General features: G+C 33.8%; 1 protein-coding gene across 1 annotated transcript; it reads right to left on the bottom strand.

The window, feature by feature from the left end:
- Window positions 1-8,848: 8,848 nt before the first annotated feature.
- On the bottom strand, window positions 8,849-17,783 carry LOC132545649 (NAD-dependent protein deacetylase Sirt6-like). Its single transcript, XM_060209347.1, has 5 exons — window positions 17,432-17,783; window positions 10,825-10,988; window positions 10,163-10,546; window positions 9,469-9,662; window positions 8,849-9,065 (listed from the first exon to the last, which is right to left on the bottom strand). Exons 1-5 carry the CDS (start codon window positions 17,781-17,783, stop codon window positions 8,873-8,875), a joined length of 1,287 nt encoding a protein of 428 aa, XP_060065330.1. The 3' UTR covers window positions 8,849-8,872.
- Window positions 17,784-17,833: the final 50 nt, after the last annotated feature.

The raw sequence follows: 17,833 nt of genomic DNA, 5'->3' as shown, positions 1-17,833 counted from the left end.
AGTGTCCAATATCAACTTCACAAATAAAATGTTTTAACAGAATCCAGAAAAGAAACACTAGCAATTCTTTTAGAGGCTTTTATGACTTCTAAATCAATTCATAAAACATTTCACTGTTTTTCTCAATACATTTCATATCACTTTTACTTTGCAAAAGATTGTTATGAAGTCCGTCAAACGAACGTACTTTTACCTTGTATCTTGATCACTTCTCCCATATGCAGGTGCTCAAATTTCAGAATCCCACGGAAGATGAACAGGTATGTGTATTCACAAATTATCCTATTGATTACGTATCCAACAGGTATGCAGGCTCTGGAATTCCTGTACGGATTGTCCTAGGTCATTAGTAGTTAGTAATACTGTTCTTGGAGCCAAATCAATACGTTGTGCTTCCTGTCTCCAAGTCTGTTCTAACAATAAATTGGTTCCCCTGCCTCAGTCAATATTTGTTGGAGAAAGTCGATTAGTCACATCCTCCTCATATCGTTCCTTGTATGAACAACTTGTGTTGTTGAAAGTCACTGAAATCATCGACCCGTGAGTAGATTTAAAACAGTGATTTCATTATTTTTTTTCTCTCTCTCTCTCTGTCGTATGGAGTTCCAAAAGTCCTAATTCAATTTAAAATACAGCACTATCAACCGTATCGAAATGCCAATTTGTATAGTGTGTCGAGACAAAACGAAATTGATAAATATATCCTTTTTGTATAGTTGATTCTCAATTAGGTGGTTTAATTGATTGTCGTGACATATACCTAATTTGTCTGACGCGTGTTCATTTTATCTCTTAAAAATGGACTCAAAAACGAAAAAAATCAAATCTAGCAGAACGATCAAATGAAAAGTACAATCTACAACAAGTCAGTATACAAGCTCCGGTCTTGAAATCCAACGTCCGGTATCCATCTCTCCTTGCAGTTAACAAACAGAACTTCACCCTTTTGGTCGACAAATACTTGGTCACTATAATATTTTTCTGAACATACATCAAACATATGTTTGATCCTGATTTCATCACGACACCCTTTTGATTTACCCAACATGCAGCCAATTTCTATCTGGCCTCAACACGTTGTATACAGGTGAAGGCCAGTTCGATACCTCTCTTCAGACACGTCTCGTATATCAGAGTAGTTTCATCAAGCACTTACATACACTCTTGACTTGACTGATAAATGTACTTAACAGCAAAACATCGTATTTAATATATATGATCTTCATTCTGTCATCTTTTAATATCTTAGGTTTTAGAGGTATTGGTTCACGTGAATTGAATTAATAATACCTTATAAAGTGATTTCAAAACGAACGTTTATCTCTTAACTGTTTGAAATTGACAAGCACTTACTGTTCTCATCTCGTGTATTAAGCATTGATTTGACACACACTTGCTACATAACAGTGTGATCTTATCCCTATGTCAAATAAGAAATTTTCTTTGGGTGGATAAATATCCACCTAAACATACAGGTGATGATTTCCCAATATCAGATACAGATTTTCTTATTAAATCATTTCTATTTAAATTTTTTTCTAACATAGATCGTCTCCGGATAAACACGAACGGGTTTAATAACATTCTAATCATATCTAATTAACACAATGATTATAATGGATGAAAGACAAGATCAAACATTTTCTGTATAACACAATTTCATTTATTGAATAAATTAGGACTAAATATGTAAAGTGTTTTGGTTACAACCTTCAGGTTAATTATTAATACGTTTGTAAGCAAGTTTTTTCTTTGTCGGAATGTTGTGCACATAAAATATCCACCAACATTATATAGGCAGGTGTGCTGTCAAAAGTTCTATCGAGATATATATTTATGATAAATCACTTTGTTTGAAAGTAAACACTTACTGACGGAAAATTCGAAATGTGTTGTCTACAAAGTATAATGCTTATCTTTCATAAGGTACGTACTGGCATACCAATGGCTTACCGAAGAAAAACGTACACAATATCAACAAAATCTTGCGGAAACGAGGGCAAATATACTCTGGAAAGAAAGAAAGAAAGAACCCTTCGCCACGATGCACTGAAAAATGAACAGAACACAGACAAGTAACTTAATTAGTAGGTATGGGGGAAAATCTAAAATCCTTCCGCCAAACTATCTTCAAAACATACTGCAAAAATATTTAGGACCTTGACGTCACAGATGCAATAATAGTCATCACGTGAACATGTGTTTCTTCATGATAGAAATTCATTTTGAGGAGTAAAACTCATCCCCTGTCCAAACTTTCTGTGAAATGCCAAAACTTTGAGAGCAATCCGAAATAACATTTGCAAAGAAATAAGGCATGTGAGAAAGAATTCATTTGGCGAGCAGTCAAAACAGTAAGGTCAAGTTATTTCTGTACATGAAATAAACAATGATGATAGGTAATAGTCACTCGGATGGAAACATTTACTCCAACCAATTTCCATTGCTTTTGGTATTTTCAATATCAAAAACCAACATGCCAACAGAATCATAACCCAAACTCCAATCTGACCAAACTATGACAAAATATGAACAAAAGAAAGATTAACAGCGAGATCCAGAAAAAGTTAAATGAGAATAATATCAGATGTTCCGGAAGAGTAAGCGTCTTCTGCTTCATCGACGACACCTGCCATGTTAATTTTCCAAATATGAAATGTCACGTTGGCAAACGAGAACATGTTAAACAACAACGAAACCACCAGATATGCTAATGGTCAGCTTCATATCGCACAAAGATAGAATATTTCTCAATGAGATCATTTTAAAGTAAGAAAATGAGAAATAATGTTTGTCATTCTGGAAGGAGAGCAAGTATAATGAATTATTTGTACTCCAAACTGATAGTTATTGCATGAGACTTCAATTATCATAAATTTATTCCTTTAACTCTTTTTATTATTTATGTAAAACAAAATGTTTTAACAAGATGATATCTATGTTATCAGACACGTTTATGATAAATATTCAAGTCACCATGTAAAGTTAATTTACATCTATCCTGTGCTGTATTATTGTTTATCTTTATCCATTCACGTATCGTGTTTGTGATCTTTTTACAAAGTGAAGTTCTGTTCAAACAAGTGAAACTCTCTTGACTTTTACGTTCTCTAGTTTTTCGGTCGACACTCAGGATGGCGCTTCGACTGTTCCCGGCATCCACATATATTAATTGTACACGGTTTCGAACAATTTTGTCCAGTCTCGTATAATGTTTGTTCAATGTGTTTATTGAATTTTTTCTACTATTTAACGGTACTGTTTCATGCACAAAAGGTATGAGCACTAAATATATATTTTGTGACGTGTTCGTGAGCGGCAAAATTTGAAGGAAAATGTGGACTCAGTTAGGACTGAAGATTTCATAAAGCAAGCAGTCAACATATTGAAGTATTCCTGTGAGAATAAATCATTCATTTATGGAAGTATTGACAAATACAAGGTGACTTATATTAGGTACATTTGTTCATGGCTTTCTGGATTCAATTTGCAGCTTGGAAGACCTTGGGGACTGTTCTGTTGATCCTCTTCGCTACCTCGGGACAAGGATTTTCAATCTTCCATATGCATAGTCATGATAAGTCCCACCCATGATAGTTTACGGCGGCGAATGAATCTTAATTGTCATCAAATGTGTATGATAATGTCTTGTATTCTGAAAAAGGTAATATTCACTAATATGGACGAAAATCTAGATAATATTTGTATTGCTGGTACGGTGGACACTAATGAGTTAATTAAAAAAAATGTAATATTGGGAATGTCATTGTCATGTATGTATATGTATTGTTCAGTAGTATGTCTACCATTTTGTTATAACAAATGGATATTGTATGTACGTAATGTCTCCGGTGTTTCTTGAAACACAAGCAAAAGAATAAATAAAACCTAAATGATTTACATGACATATAGACACGGACTTATCTTATTCACTGACAAAATAGGTCAGGGTATGCCCACGGTACTTAGACCAGCTGATTTAAAGAACCCGTTAGACAGGTAAAAGTCACTATATCATTTATTATTATGACGTCATTAAAAAACACATATTTGTACCTGTATGTTCTAATCGATAAGTACCGTAAGCAATTTATGAAACATGCTAAAATGCAAATTAATTAATGAGACAAGACGTTTTATTTTTATGTCCCTTTTTAATTAAGTACTCTTAATTATTTGATTAATAAGATAAAATCTTCATTTCCAACATTTATGAGATTGCGCTCAAAGCCAGGCTCTTTAATGTGTTACGCAGGTGTCATGTACATGACTAGGAACGAGACGGGAAGGCGTGTGTCGAATCTAGCTTACCACTGTTAAAAAGAGAGTCAAAATCATGTATAATTCTTGTAAATAATGTCTGGGTTGGCTAATTGGTTTGAAAACCATATATCTAAGATAAATCTCAGGAGGACCGATTGATAGCTTTATTTTTGTACAAAATGTATTTATTTAGAATCAGTTTTATACATAATCCCATAGAACAATTGATTTAATCTGCATGTGTCTTCATTTTAGGATGATATGTTACTTTTATGAAATTAGTGAAGAAGAAAGATAATTTACAAAATTGTTCACCGATAAGCAAGGACGTTATATCTGTACAAATAGTGAGAATGGAATACACATTTTCTGTGCAGCTCATTATATAATTACATTCACCTCAATGCAAACATTGGTATACTGGATATATTTTTCTTGATTAAAATGACGTCACGACGCCTTCCATTTTGTTTCGATGTTATCGGTTTGAAGTCGAGCCCCAATTTGTTCTGGTTGGTGGTGTGTTATATCTTAAATTACACAGACACTCGCCTGCTTTTATCAGGAAGGTTACTGCCACAATGACTGTTATTTTCTCGTAGCTTTTTTTATTCATGATATAAGGATATTGGAAGATGACGTGTACAAATTAAGTTGCACGAGGCAATTCATCTTCAAAACAAGACAGTAATAAATTCTTTATGCAATAAAAAGGTAATTTCACGATAATTTTCTAAAGAACTCTCTGTACTACAGACAAGAAGTGAGTCAATTCATCATCATCATCATCATCATCATCATCACCGAGACATTTAGAGTATTGACAAGCATAAGGATGAGATTAACAGTTCATTTAGTTCATATTACACAATCTATACAAGTGGAGGGTGTAGCACGTTTTGCGTTTGTATAATACCTTTCTTCAGATTGGTAAAACCAAATACCCGCTCTTATATAGCAAACAGATAGAAAACAAGATGTGTTTATGAAACACCATGCCCCCGGGTGCAACAAGATTCTGAAATGGGGCATTAAAACTACTGTATAAGGCATGTGTTAGTTGCACAGTTTTTTTTTTCAAATGTTGGCCAAAAGTAACGTTCAAGATCACATGGTCAAAACGTTTGGTACCACTGGAAAGGTCTTGTAACACACATGCCACATATGTATGACATACCTTTTACGGTTCAATAGTTATGGGCAATGTTAAAATTGACAACAGACAAACAAACAGACTAACAGACAGTACCAAAACAATGTTCTTCCGATACGAGGGTGTAAGAGTCTGTGTGACGTTTCGATGACTACACATTCAGCTTCATAACAGACAAATGTTAAGTGTACTTGCACTGAGGTATACAGTGAACGAGATGGTGATGAAATAAGACATTTTGGGAAATGTGCACGATCTTGACAGAAGAAAAAAAATGTTGAATTTATTTCATGTTATGTCTCGTTTTTACCAACATGCCCACTACCAGAGTACTTGGCATCATTCATGTCCGATTACAGCTAAAGAACGTAATTTTCAATGTTGTATTTACAACAGCATGGTTCTCTTTCCGGAATGCCATCCATCAGATTCAGCTTGGAAATAGGCAGCTCAATATATCCATTTATTGCAAACATTTGAAGAGAGAAACTAAAGCCACTTCACCCTTATGAGACAAACCTTGCCAGTGTAAAGATAGGTTGACGACATGAGAGGGTCATATACAGATTTGGCTATGTACAGCAATACAGTGGGTACTACCAACAACATCAAATTTACGATCAGAATCACATCCATGACGTAATGAAAACATGTTGATATCCTGATTGGCCAATTCAGAGGATGAACAAATGGGTAGACAAATGGTTACATGAAATACAGAGTACATGCACTGCAATACAAACTGATATCTTATGTGTTCTAATACAGGACGAGTTACCGCCCCTCTATCGTGTAATGTTGTTGAATATTGAATGAAACACCGTTGTGAAAGGTAAGCATGAAATGCTTGTTTCAGGAATGTCACACATTTCAAAAGACTTTTTACGAGGTTCACAGTCATGTTCCTGGTCTGGACTGGACATATTGAGACAGTATAAACAACTCAACAGCGATATACGAGGATTTCAATGTATTTATCCTGGGATTTAGTGAGTCTTTATCGAATTCTTACGTTACACACAGTCTGTAATGCCACCGCTTCGCTGTCAGATTTTCGAGGTAGACTAATTTCAAATAAATGATAGTTCAATTTTCTGTTTGAATATAAACCTGTTTTTATTGACTGGTGTCAATCAATGGAAGTCATGGCGATGAAAAACTCGTGAATAGAAGCATTGTCCCAGTGGAACAACACACACCTTCACCGACTTTTCCGTGGCGCTTGGGTTTGATATTTTCTCTTGACTGCCTAAGAAGAGATGCATATGTTTGTTGATTGTTTGTCCATTTCACAGATAATCTTCCATCAGAATACCATCAGCATTCCAGAAAAAAGAGGCCATAACTTTTCTCCAGCTGATGAAATAGTCTTCGCCTCCTTTTCAGGGGTGAACCAGGGGTTGTTTGGCATCTGTGGTGAAATGATGGACCCGTTTCATTCATAGTCAAAATAGTCACAAACCGCAGCAGAAAGTTAGCAGGATCTGCCTCTAAAAAGTTCAGATTAGCACGCGTCAAAGCCCGCCTAGTGTGCTTCTGGGGAACTGTCAGAAGTCAATGTACTGACTTTATCTCTCTGTAACTCGTCTGTCAGCCATAACAATATCATGAACGTTATTGACCATTTCTGGAGCTGCAACAGTGACAGGCCTTCCACGACGGGCGTCATCCCCAAGGCTCTGCCTGCCACGCTTAAGTTCCATCAACCACCTTTTCACTGTAGCATATGAAAGGGCATAATCTCCTAGTATTGTTACCATTTCAGTTTGGATATCTTTTGATAGATCTTTCTAATGTAAATATTGAATCACAGCTCTTTCGGCGATTCTTGTCCATTTTGCAAAAGTCCCTTGCCTTGTTTACATATAGTTCAGAGTGCGACCTCTTGGACATAAACTGACGGAATGACCCCAGTCTTCGGGTACACAGACTTCAATAGTCAGGGAATAGTATAGTTGGAAAAGGACATTCCTGCTTAACTTCTTCATTACAAGGCTCACAACTTATCAATCAGCCTTCGTAAATATTCATTGCATATCTTTATATCACACGGTCGTTTTTGTCTAATTAATTCACGAGAGAAGGGTTTTATTTAGTTCCTTAAACAAAGACTGTTGTTGTGTCCACCTCATTCAATCAATCGCTGGTTTCATACACAAGATCTAAACTAGAACAGAGGCTTGGTGGTGCGGAGAAAAACGTGTTCCTGTTTATGACAATAACACATTTAAACCGAGGAAGAAATCCCAACTGAATGCTTACATAGGACACTTAACCAATGATCCAGTTATGTTTACTGCTAGAAGAAATTATCTGCTGATATAAAAAGGTATGCATATTGTTAGCATTGTTGTGTTCAGACAACTTAATGCCTTCAGTTTCATGCGCAACTTAGACTAAATGAGTTACCTCCCTTGCTCGAATGAATTGCTTAACTTTAGCTAATAACAAGATTTAAAAAAAAGACTTAAAACTTGTAGATTTTTCAAAGTTTATTTTATCACTGAAACAAAATGTAAATTAACATATTTATATATATCTATAGATAAAGAAAGAAAAAAGAGATAAATAATTTTATGGATACAATTATTGACCCAATATCAAAATGAATATTTTCAAAAAATATAAAGTTCCATAATGGTGAAATAGTGAAAGACAAACATTTTATACACAGTATACATACCATAGAAACACTTGTTAACACAAATGATGTGGCTAGGTATACAAATATGCTGTATCATTATGAGCAGTCCTCTGTCCTCACACATTACAATACTCGCATATCACAATCTCATTGGACAACATTTTTTTATATCACAGACAATACATACCTGATTTATTGTATATTTTGTACTTGTATATGTCTATAGCTGTTTATTTATGGAAAACATACATGTGAAATGTATCATGAAAAATAGAATGTATATTTTTTAAACAATATAAAGTTTTTTTTTTGTTTTTTTTCTTTCTTCAGTACAAACATTTTATCAAAATATCACAATATACATAAATTATATACACTAATTTATCATCAACATAAATTAATAAATAGGTCATTCATGAGAGACATACACAGCAAATATTAATCAAGACATACAATACACTTTATCATGTCATGTAATTAAACATTCTCTCCTCTTAGTATGTCTTACGTAACAATCAAGGCTGAGTCATACATAATCAATTCTGACAATAAATGACACAAAAGTATGCAAAAGACAAAATATAAAGAACCGCATTTCAAAGAAGTATTAAGTAAAAGTGCAAAACTATTTGTTTAAGTGTCATTATATATCAATCCAATGCATTAACAGGAAAAAATTATTTTTGAAAGATGATTTCCAAACTTGAAATTCTCAGGCGGTATAAATCTTTTTAAACATCAGATTTATTAGCTCACTGTAGATGAACTTTCCGTTTTTCATTCACTGTCACCAAAATTTTATGCAATTCTCTTTATGAACGATGTTTATCATACTTTTTCATTCTTTTTCCTCTATCATCCTCCCATCTCTTCAGACTCTCTGGATCCAAGATGTGTTTCATCACTTCACGAAAAAAGACATCACAGTCACCAAACACCCTTGATCCTAGCTGTTGACCGTCTTTTGTTTTCTCCGCACAGACACTGTCCATATAAGTTTCCTGTCTGTTACAAAATGCAGAGAAAATTTGACAAATATGTTCGAATAAAATATCCAAATGCAAAAAAAAAAGAAAACACAAACTTTGGAATACAACAATGCAGATACATTGAATTAGTGTTATTTTCCCCCTTGCTTCAGCATTGAGAAATTGCTTATAACATTATCATTAAAAATTTGGCAGCTATATATTTGACTAGTTTATTAATGTGCTTTTTTAACTGATTAATAATCATGACAACTACAAAAAAGCAGAGTTGGTAAGTTCTTGGCATTCTTTTGATATTTTCAAGAAACCAAGGCAAGATTTACATACAAGGAAGGATATTTATCATTAAAACAACATCCAATCTATTTGCTTGCACTAAGATAAAAAATGACGTTAAAGAGTTAATGTGTGCCAAGTACCTGTTACAGATGACTAGTCTGAGGGGATGTTTTCCAAGCTCCACAAAGTCACTGGCTGGAGTGACCATCAGGGTAGTGCCAAGACACAACATGAGATCACATTGACTGGCGTTAGCAGTTGCCCGGTCAGTTATTTCATCCTCAAGATGGTCACGGAAATTGATGATGGAGTCAATTAAATATCCTCGACAGCCCTGCATGAGCAAAATTATCACATTGCTTATAAATGACAGACAGAGTATACAATAACACAATAATAACATACATCATTGCAATAAACTGAAGATTTTAAAGCATCAGCACCTTTGTATAAAAATGAAACCACAAGATAGATCCAATCTTTTCAGGTAATATTTTCAATGCTGTTTCAATACTTTGTATCATACTCTATGCTAGACCAGTTGGACTATATGCCATGTGTCTGTATAACTTTACACACCATTTGTACTAAGACATGTTTTACCATGGTATATGTACCATTTTACTGAGCAAATTGAGTGAAAAACTTCAACAATACTGTGTTAACATTGATCAATGCTGTCAATTTTATATTTTCATCGAAAGAAATTAATCTGAACTCCATTATATTACCAGATCCCCATATTCAAATTATGCATTTACTTATTTTCTTTTACAGCCAGAGCTAGCCCTGTATCAAAAATTGTGGTATAAAGTATATAACAGCACTGCTCACCTTCTTTTCACATTTTCTTCCTGTTCGATGACACAATCCACACCTCTTACACTTCACAGCATGTTTAGGTTTACGTATATCAGTTTTGCCATAATCTTCTAATTCCTCATAATATTGACTGCTTATGTCATCCATAACATAGAAATCCCTCTCATATCTTTTTCCACAAGATTCACACCTCTCAATGAAGACATTGCCGTGAAGCTCTGAGATGGCATCTTGTGGCACTCCTGACAAACCATGCAGTCCATCTCCATTCTGACTGATGATGTAATGGAGGTAGCCATCCTGTAATAGCTTGTACAGAGCTTCGTGTGTGTAGGTTGGTCGCAATGATTCATATGGAACACCATCACCTTCATTATCATCATCTTCCTCTCCAGTCTCAACTAGTAAAAGGATTCAGATAATTTTATTTTAAATAGTCAAAAATTACTCTAGGCACTTTAATAGCTGGACTGTACATTTTCAATAATATTATATATGGTCAAGATATCAATTGTAACATCAAACTAGTGTCTATCACTTTGTATTAAAAGTTCAATGCTTTTACACTGGAAGTTGACAGAATATATATAACTAAGGTAATCATATTTCATAGCACTTACGTGTCTTGGCTTTTATTTCCCTTATATATTTTGATATATAACATACTTGCCTGCTTGTGGAGTCACTGTTGCTTCAGGCTGGGTTTTCCTTTTCTTTGTTTCTGGTTCATTTTTTTCAAACACAGAGTCAACATCCAGTGAATTTTGATCCATCTCTGTCCACTTTCCACTCTTTCCCCTATAATCACCTATACCAGCTGATGTAGAAATTCCAGCTCCTGAAAAATTGAATTTGTACTTCACTCTCGCGAAAAATGAATTTAATGTTAAACTCAGACCTTTCTGGTATGGAGAATTACCTGATTATAGCATTTTAGGCAAGTTTACTTTATTTAAAATTTTACTTACATGCTTTTGGGTTTGATTTAAACATATTTTATTGCATAAATTGTATATACAAATGGATTGGGCACAAGTTTACAAACTTATATAAAGCCCGTTCCAAGATAAATAACAGACACATATAAATGCAAAAGATGACCTATTCGAAATTTACAAGATACAATTATATATACAGAGAGAGAGAGAGAGAGAGAGAGAGAGGGGGGGGGGGGGGAGAAAGAGAGAGAGGGGGAGAAAGAGAGAGAGAGAGAGAGAGAGAGTACATCTACAAATGTAGTGAAAAAGGAACAATAGCGATATGGTCTAACCCAACCCAGGTGACAATCACATTCTTTATACTATTCCACTCTTCCTAGCGTTCAACTTGTCAATGTCTATCAAAAAACCGTGCCACCGATGTCCTTCTCCTTGGTCCATGCTGATCCTTCTGGAAATAACATATCTCAACCGATTGTCACCCGAGTTGGGAAGGAACGATTATAATTTACTATAGAGTATAATTTAAAACCGGTTTGTATTTATAATAAATCTTTGGGTGGATTGGCATATAGTTTCGTTTTCCTGGTTAGTCAGCTCGGAGTTTCCAAATAATAGAAGGTGGAGGTCTAGTGGAATGAAATCATTAAGCTCACGATAAAGTTGTAGGCGTTGGTAGGCATAATTATTACATACAAAAAAGAAGTGATGAGCATCTTCGATATAGTGTCCACATTGACAGTGTTTATAATTAATTAAGTTAGCATGAAACAAGTCATTATTTAAAGTACTGGATCTGTTACGTAATCTGGCATGCAGGATGTTAGTTTTTCTATCACCAATAAGAAAATAGGGCGGAATTCGAATGTCTGTGTTTTTACGGAGAGAGTGTTTAAAGACCGAATATGTTTCACTTTGTCGGATATCGTGATCTAACTGATTCCAAAGATGAATAGTAGAGGGAAAGAAAGAAGATTTTGTGAGTTGTAGACGGTAGTTTGGTATGGAGTAATTATTGGCATTTCGAAGGTTATAGGGTGAATTTTCTGAGACTAAGGGGGGAAGAAGAGTGGATAAATAATCAGGTGTTAAGTTATTTTTGATTTTATAAAAAAGCTGCAATTTCCTTCTAGAGCGTCTAAAGCAAAGTGGTTCTAACCCACATTCAGAATATAAGGAATCTCTGCTCGTATAAGATGGTAACCCCGTAATCACACGAGCAGCCTCTAATTGAAGTTTTTCTAATTTGTCTGCGTCACCGAGAGTACATCCATCCCATACCTCACAGCAATATTCTAATAGTGGAATAATATAAGAATTATATATTCTATACAATGTTTGTCTACCTAGAATAAATTTAAGTTTTCGCAAGATACTAATCTGCTTAGATACTTTTTTACAAATGTCCTCAATATGACTTGTCCATTTACAATTCTGGTCAAATGTTACCCCCAAATGCTTATGATTATCTACAAAATTCACACTAACATTATCAAATTTTATATCTATCGCGTAGTCTAATTCGGAATTATGGATAAGTAATGCTTCTGTTTTAGTTGGATTAAACTTTACTAGCCACTTTCTCGCCCAATTTTGAATTTGTTCTAAATCATCATTTATTACAGTTTCAACGTTGTAAGGGGATGGGTTCGAGTATAATAAAGAAGTGTCATCGGCAAATAATTTTGAGAAACTCTGAAGATTATCGGTTAAATCATTAATATATAAAATAAATAATAGAGGACCAAGTACTGAGCCTTGTGGAACACCCGCATTAGAAGATTTAATAGAGGATTTAGAGTTACCCACGCAAACTTGCTGTTTTCTTTCACTTATATAATTAACAAGCCAATTTAAAAGTTTACCCCGAATACCATAATTTGCTAGTTTCACTTCCAGACCCCTGTGCCACACACGATCAAACGCTTTCGATATATCGCAAAAAACTAAACATGTAGGTTGCATTTTTTCTAGATTTTCGCATAAAGTATGATAAATTTCGATAAGTTGATGTACTGTCGAGTGACCAGGTTGAAAACCAGATTGGAACTTGTATATCAGTGAATTTTCTAGTAAATAGTTATTAAGGTATTTTACAACTAATCTTTCAAAAACTTTACCAACAGTGCTTAATAATGAAATTGGCCTGTAATTAGCAAAATTGTGTTTGTCCCCTTTTTTGAATAATGGTATCACTAATGCATGTTTCCACATTTTAGGAAAAACCCCAGTTTCCAGAGAGGATCTAAAGATGAGAGATAGTGGGAAAGCTACTGATACTGCTGTATTTTTTAACATATTATGACTGATTGTGTCTATACCAACAGCTTTATTCACATTTAAAGATTTAAGTATGTCAATTACGTCCCTCAATTCAAAATGTATATCTGATATTGTCGAGTCTGTCCGTAATTCTACCGTCGGAGATTCTATATTAATGTCGTCTATAGTAGAAATGGAAACAAAGTAATCATTTAAAATATTAGCTTTGCCATCATCGGTCATTTCAATGTTGCCATGAGTATTTCTAATAGGGGGTATAATGTTTGATTCGTCTGAAGATTTAACTAATTTACGTACAATTTTCCAAAAATTTCTAGGATTTGAATTCGAGTATCGATCTAAAATTCCATTTATATCAGCATAAAAAAATTCTTTTGTTCGTTTCTTCAAGTTATTCACATGATTACGTTGTTTCCGAAAGTTAGATAAGTTGTTGTTGGAGCGGTTTGATTTATACAATTTCAACAGTCTATTCCTTTTCCAAATTTCACGTCTTAAATTTGAGTCAAACCAGGGTTTGTCATTAGGTCTAACGGTCACCGTCCGAGTCGGTATACATTCCCTAGCTATGTCTAGGTATCGCGTTGTAAAAATTTCACACATATCGTCAGGAGAGTTAGCAGTCGCAAATAAGTCTACCCAGTCCGTATCGTTTAATTTATTATTAAATAAGTTATAATTTGCGTCATTGTAGCATCTTATAGTTCTTTCATAAGTCTTCCTAATACTAGTCCTAACTGTCAATTCAACCGTTGTCGCGCTATGGTCAGAGATGTCACTGTCTATATCTATTACGTCGGTGTAGCTAAAACTGCACGTGTCAGACAGAATAATCGGGTCAAGTAAGGTCGAGCTTGTACGTCCTACACGTGTCGGTCTTTGAACGATATTCGATAGATTAAAGGAGTCAAGGATATCAACAAATACATGGTTATTATTAATAGTTAAGAGGTCAACGTTGATATCACCAACGATTACTACGTGTGAAGTTTCATTAAAAGCCGTTTCAATTGAGTGTCGGAAGTAATACCAGAAGGAACGATCACAATTAGGAGGTCTATACACAGTACAAAGAAGATATTTTTGCTCTGAAAACTGGAGTTCTGTCCAAATAATTTCACCCACCCGGAATTCCAAATCAGCTCTATGACGGGTGCACAAGAGCCTGGAAGCGTAAACAGCTATCCCCCCACCCGGAGACCCACGATCTTTACGGTATACATCATAATCACTAAGGAGTATATCAGCGTCTACGGTGGAGTTATCAAGGTGAGTCTCGGTGACACAGACAATATCATAATCTAATGCTATATTTTCTAGAAATGATAATTTGTTTTTCAGACTTCGAATATTTAGATGAAAGATAGAAATGTCGGTTTTCTCGATAGGGCCGGGGTTAGGATGGACATCGTTACATGACAGGATGAGAAGTTGTAAAATTAATAGAAAGCAAGAGTTGTTAGTAATGGCAGACTGAGTAGCGTGAATGGCTAATAATAAAGAAGTAATGATACTCATTAAGCTAGACCTACATCTTGTAAACAGTTTACTGATAGAAATAAAAATGAAAAAATGTAATGTAGTATTTATACCGTGTATCCGTTGGTAGAAGCAACCAATAGCTACTCTATACTGCATTAAATCATTACCCATCATCATCAAAAATTACATAAACAATAGAGTAGACAATAGAGTAGCCATCAGGTCCATCTACCAAGGTTTTATAGCCAATACACCCAGTAGTAATTCTTACAAGGAAAAGAAAAGAACAGAAAAGATACAAGATAGAAAATAAAGGAAAATGACGTAAAAAATCGTAAAGAGAAAACATGGTTTTCACAAGAGTATATCTGTGTATGGCACGTTGCGTGATGGAGAACTTAGATAATTACATTTAGATAAACACTTTCAGATATAACATCATAACAATATGTACAGGACAAGTAAAGGACCTAACATAAATTGAAACACACCAATCTTTTTAAAAAAAAAAAAACCATTAGGCACAGACGGAAATTTGTAATATATCGTTAGACACAGACTTAATATTGTACAATATCATTAGACACATAACAAATCTGCAGTATGCCATTAGTCACATACCATTTTGTAATATCTCGTAGTACGCAGCAAAATGTATTTTCGTTAGTCTATACCAGATTTGTAATATTCCAATAGATAAATATCAAATTCAAATTGATAATATCATTAGACACATACCATTTTTTTTAATATATCATTAGACAATATTTTAATATATCATTAGACATGTAGCAAAATTGCATTATGCCATTAGTTATATATTATTTGTAATATATCATTAGACATAATTGTAATATATCATTAGACATATGCAAGTATTTGTACTGTATCTTAAGACACATACCAATATTTGTAATAAATCATTAGACATTTACCCAAATTTGTATCTTATCTTAAGACACATACCAATATTTGAAATATCTCGTTAGATATACCATTAATTGTAATGTATCATCAGACACAGACCAATATTTGTAATATATCATCAGTCACAGACCAATAATCTGTAATATATCATCAGACACAGACCAATATTTGTAATATATCATCAGACACAGGCCAATATTTGTAATATACCATCAGACACAGACCAATAATTGTAATATATCATCAGACACAGACCAATAATTGTAATATATCATCAGACAAATATCACATTTGCCATGTGCAATTAGTCGCATACTCATACTAAATTTGTAATATCTTATTAGGACATATATCTAATTTATAATATATCACTTGACACATACCAGAATGTGCAATAAATCGTTAGGCAAATATCAAAACTTGTAAGTTTTCCCTTGACACATATCAAATTAGTTTTATTCCTATAGTCGTATATCAAGACTTGTTATAATGCTGATAGTCACACATCAACTTTGTAATATATCACCAAGGCCATAGCAAGTGTGTAGTATTTCATTTGACATATACAAAGGTTTTTTTTTTTTTTTTTATATATATCATTAGACACAAACCACATTATTAGAATTAAATATTAAGAGCCATTTAAATTCAGACGGAAATTTGTAATACATTTTTTGACACATATCAACTTTGCCATATGCCACTTGTCACATACGAAGTTTGCTATATATCATAATACATACCAAATGTGTACTATTTCTGTGTCTTTAGACACAGACGAAAATTTATATTGTATCATTAGACACATATCAAATCTGTTATATGCCATTTTTCACATACCATGTTTGTAGTATACCATAATACATGTCAATTGTGTTCTATTCCATCAGACTTCAATCATTTGTAATATTTCTTTAGACATATATAAATTTTATAACATATCATTAGACACATACCAAAAATTGTAATACATTGTATATCATTAAACACATACCAAAAATTGTAATACATTGTATATCATTAAACACATACCAAAAATTGTAATACATTGTATATCATTAAGCACATACCAAAAATTGTAATACATTGTATATCATTAGACACATACCAAAATCTGTAATATATCATTAGACACATACCAAAAATTGTAATATATCATTAGACACATATCAAAAATTGTTTTATGCCTTTAGTCACACATCAAATTTTTAATATATCTTGTGTATTATTTCATTACACATAAAATATTACCGTAATTTAAATTTGTAATATGTCATTAGACATATCACCAATTTTTTCAATATGATATCATGAAACAAATCCTAAAATTTGTTATATACATGCATCATTGGACACAGACGAAACTTAGAATATATCATTAGACACATCTCAAATTTGTCAGATGCTTTTGGGTTGGTGATGTAACTGTGAACATTTGAAAGAAGCTAAATGAAGAGAATCCCACATAGGATGATAACGTTTTTTTAGATCCAATTTTCTTTGTAGAAACATTAACATGTGCTTTAAAAGACATACAATAAAAGTTCCTAGGTATATTGAAATTATGATCTGTCCTATTATGTATTTTTTGTGAACTTCTCTGTTTTTGTTGTACAGGTAATTATCAATTATTACGTTTCACGATCTTTACCTGTAAACGCAACACAGTGTTTGCTTGAGGTTATCATTTTAGCGACTCTCTTGGCTTCACGACATACATGTTGAAAAGAATCAAACTGCTCGAACGATTTTGCAGCCTCTTTCACTAGAACTTTCTCCTGGTGCGACATATTGGGTCCATCCTTTTTCTTTGCACGAGAACGCGACAACTTTAAAACATCATTCCAGCAATCTTTGTGAAACTTTGCCTCTCCATCACTTCTCCAACGTATGCAAAGTTTTGATTCATCGAATTCCCTCTTCGGTAGGACAGTTTTAGCCTCAATTCTGCATTCCGATTCATCCAATGAATTACTTTTACAATTTTTAAAAGAACAACTCATCTTTACACCTTCACGACCTGACGATTTATGCAGACAGAGCGATAATCAGT

Source organism: Ylistrum balloti, unplaced genomic scaffold (assembly GCF_031769215.1).
Source record: "Ylistrum balloti isolate Yb309-2 unplaced genomic scaffold, AGI_CSIRO_Ybal_v1 Utg369850, whole genome shotgun sequence".
NCBI classification, from domain to species: Eukaryota; Metazoa; Mollusca; class Bivalvia; order Pectinida; family Pectinidae; genus Ylistrum; species Ylistrum balloti.
The sequence above is the reverse complement of the archived record's forward strand: the minus strand, read 5'-3'. Positions and strand labels throughout refer to the sequence as shown.

What these genes read in the sequence shown, in the direction of transcription:
- LOC132545649 (XM_060209347.1), bottom strand. Translation starts at nt 17,783, where the DNA reads ATGAGTTGTTCTTTTAAAAATTGTAAAAGTAATTCATTGGATGAATCG. An exon ending in GAAGAAAATGTGAAAAGAAG is followed by an intron (nt 9,663 to 10,162) that starts GTGAGCAGTGCT and finishes TTGCTCATGCAG; the next exon opens with GGCTGTCGAGGATATTTAAT. An exon ending in AGACTAGTCATCTGTAACAG is followed by an intron (nt 9,066 to 9,468) that starts GTACTTGGCACA and finishes ATTTTGTAACAG; the next exon opens with ACAGGAAACTTATATGGACA.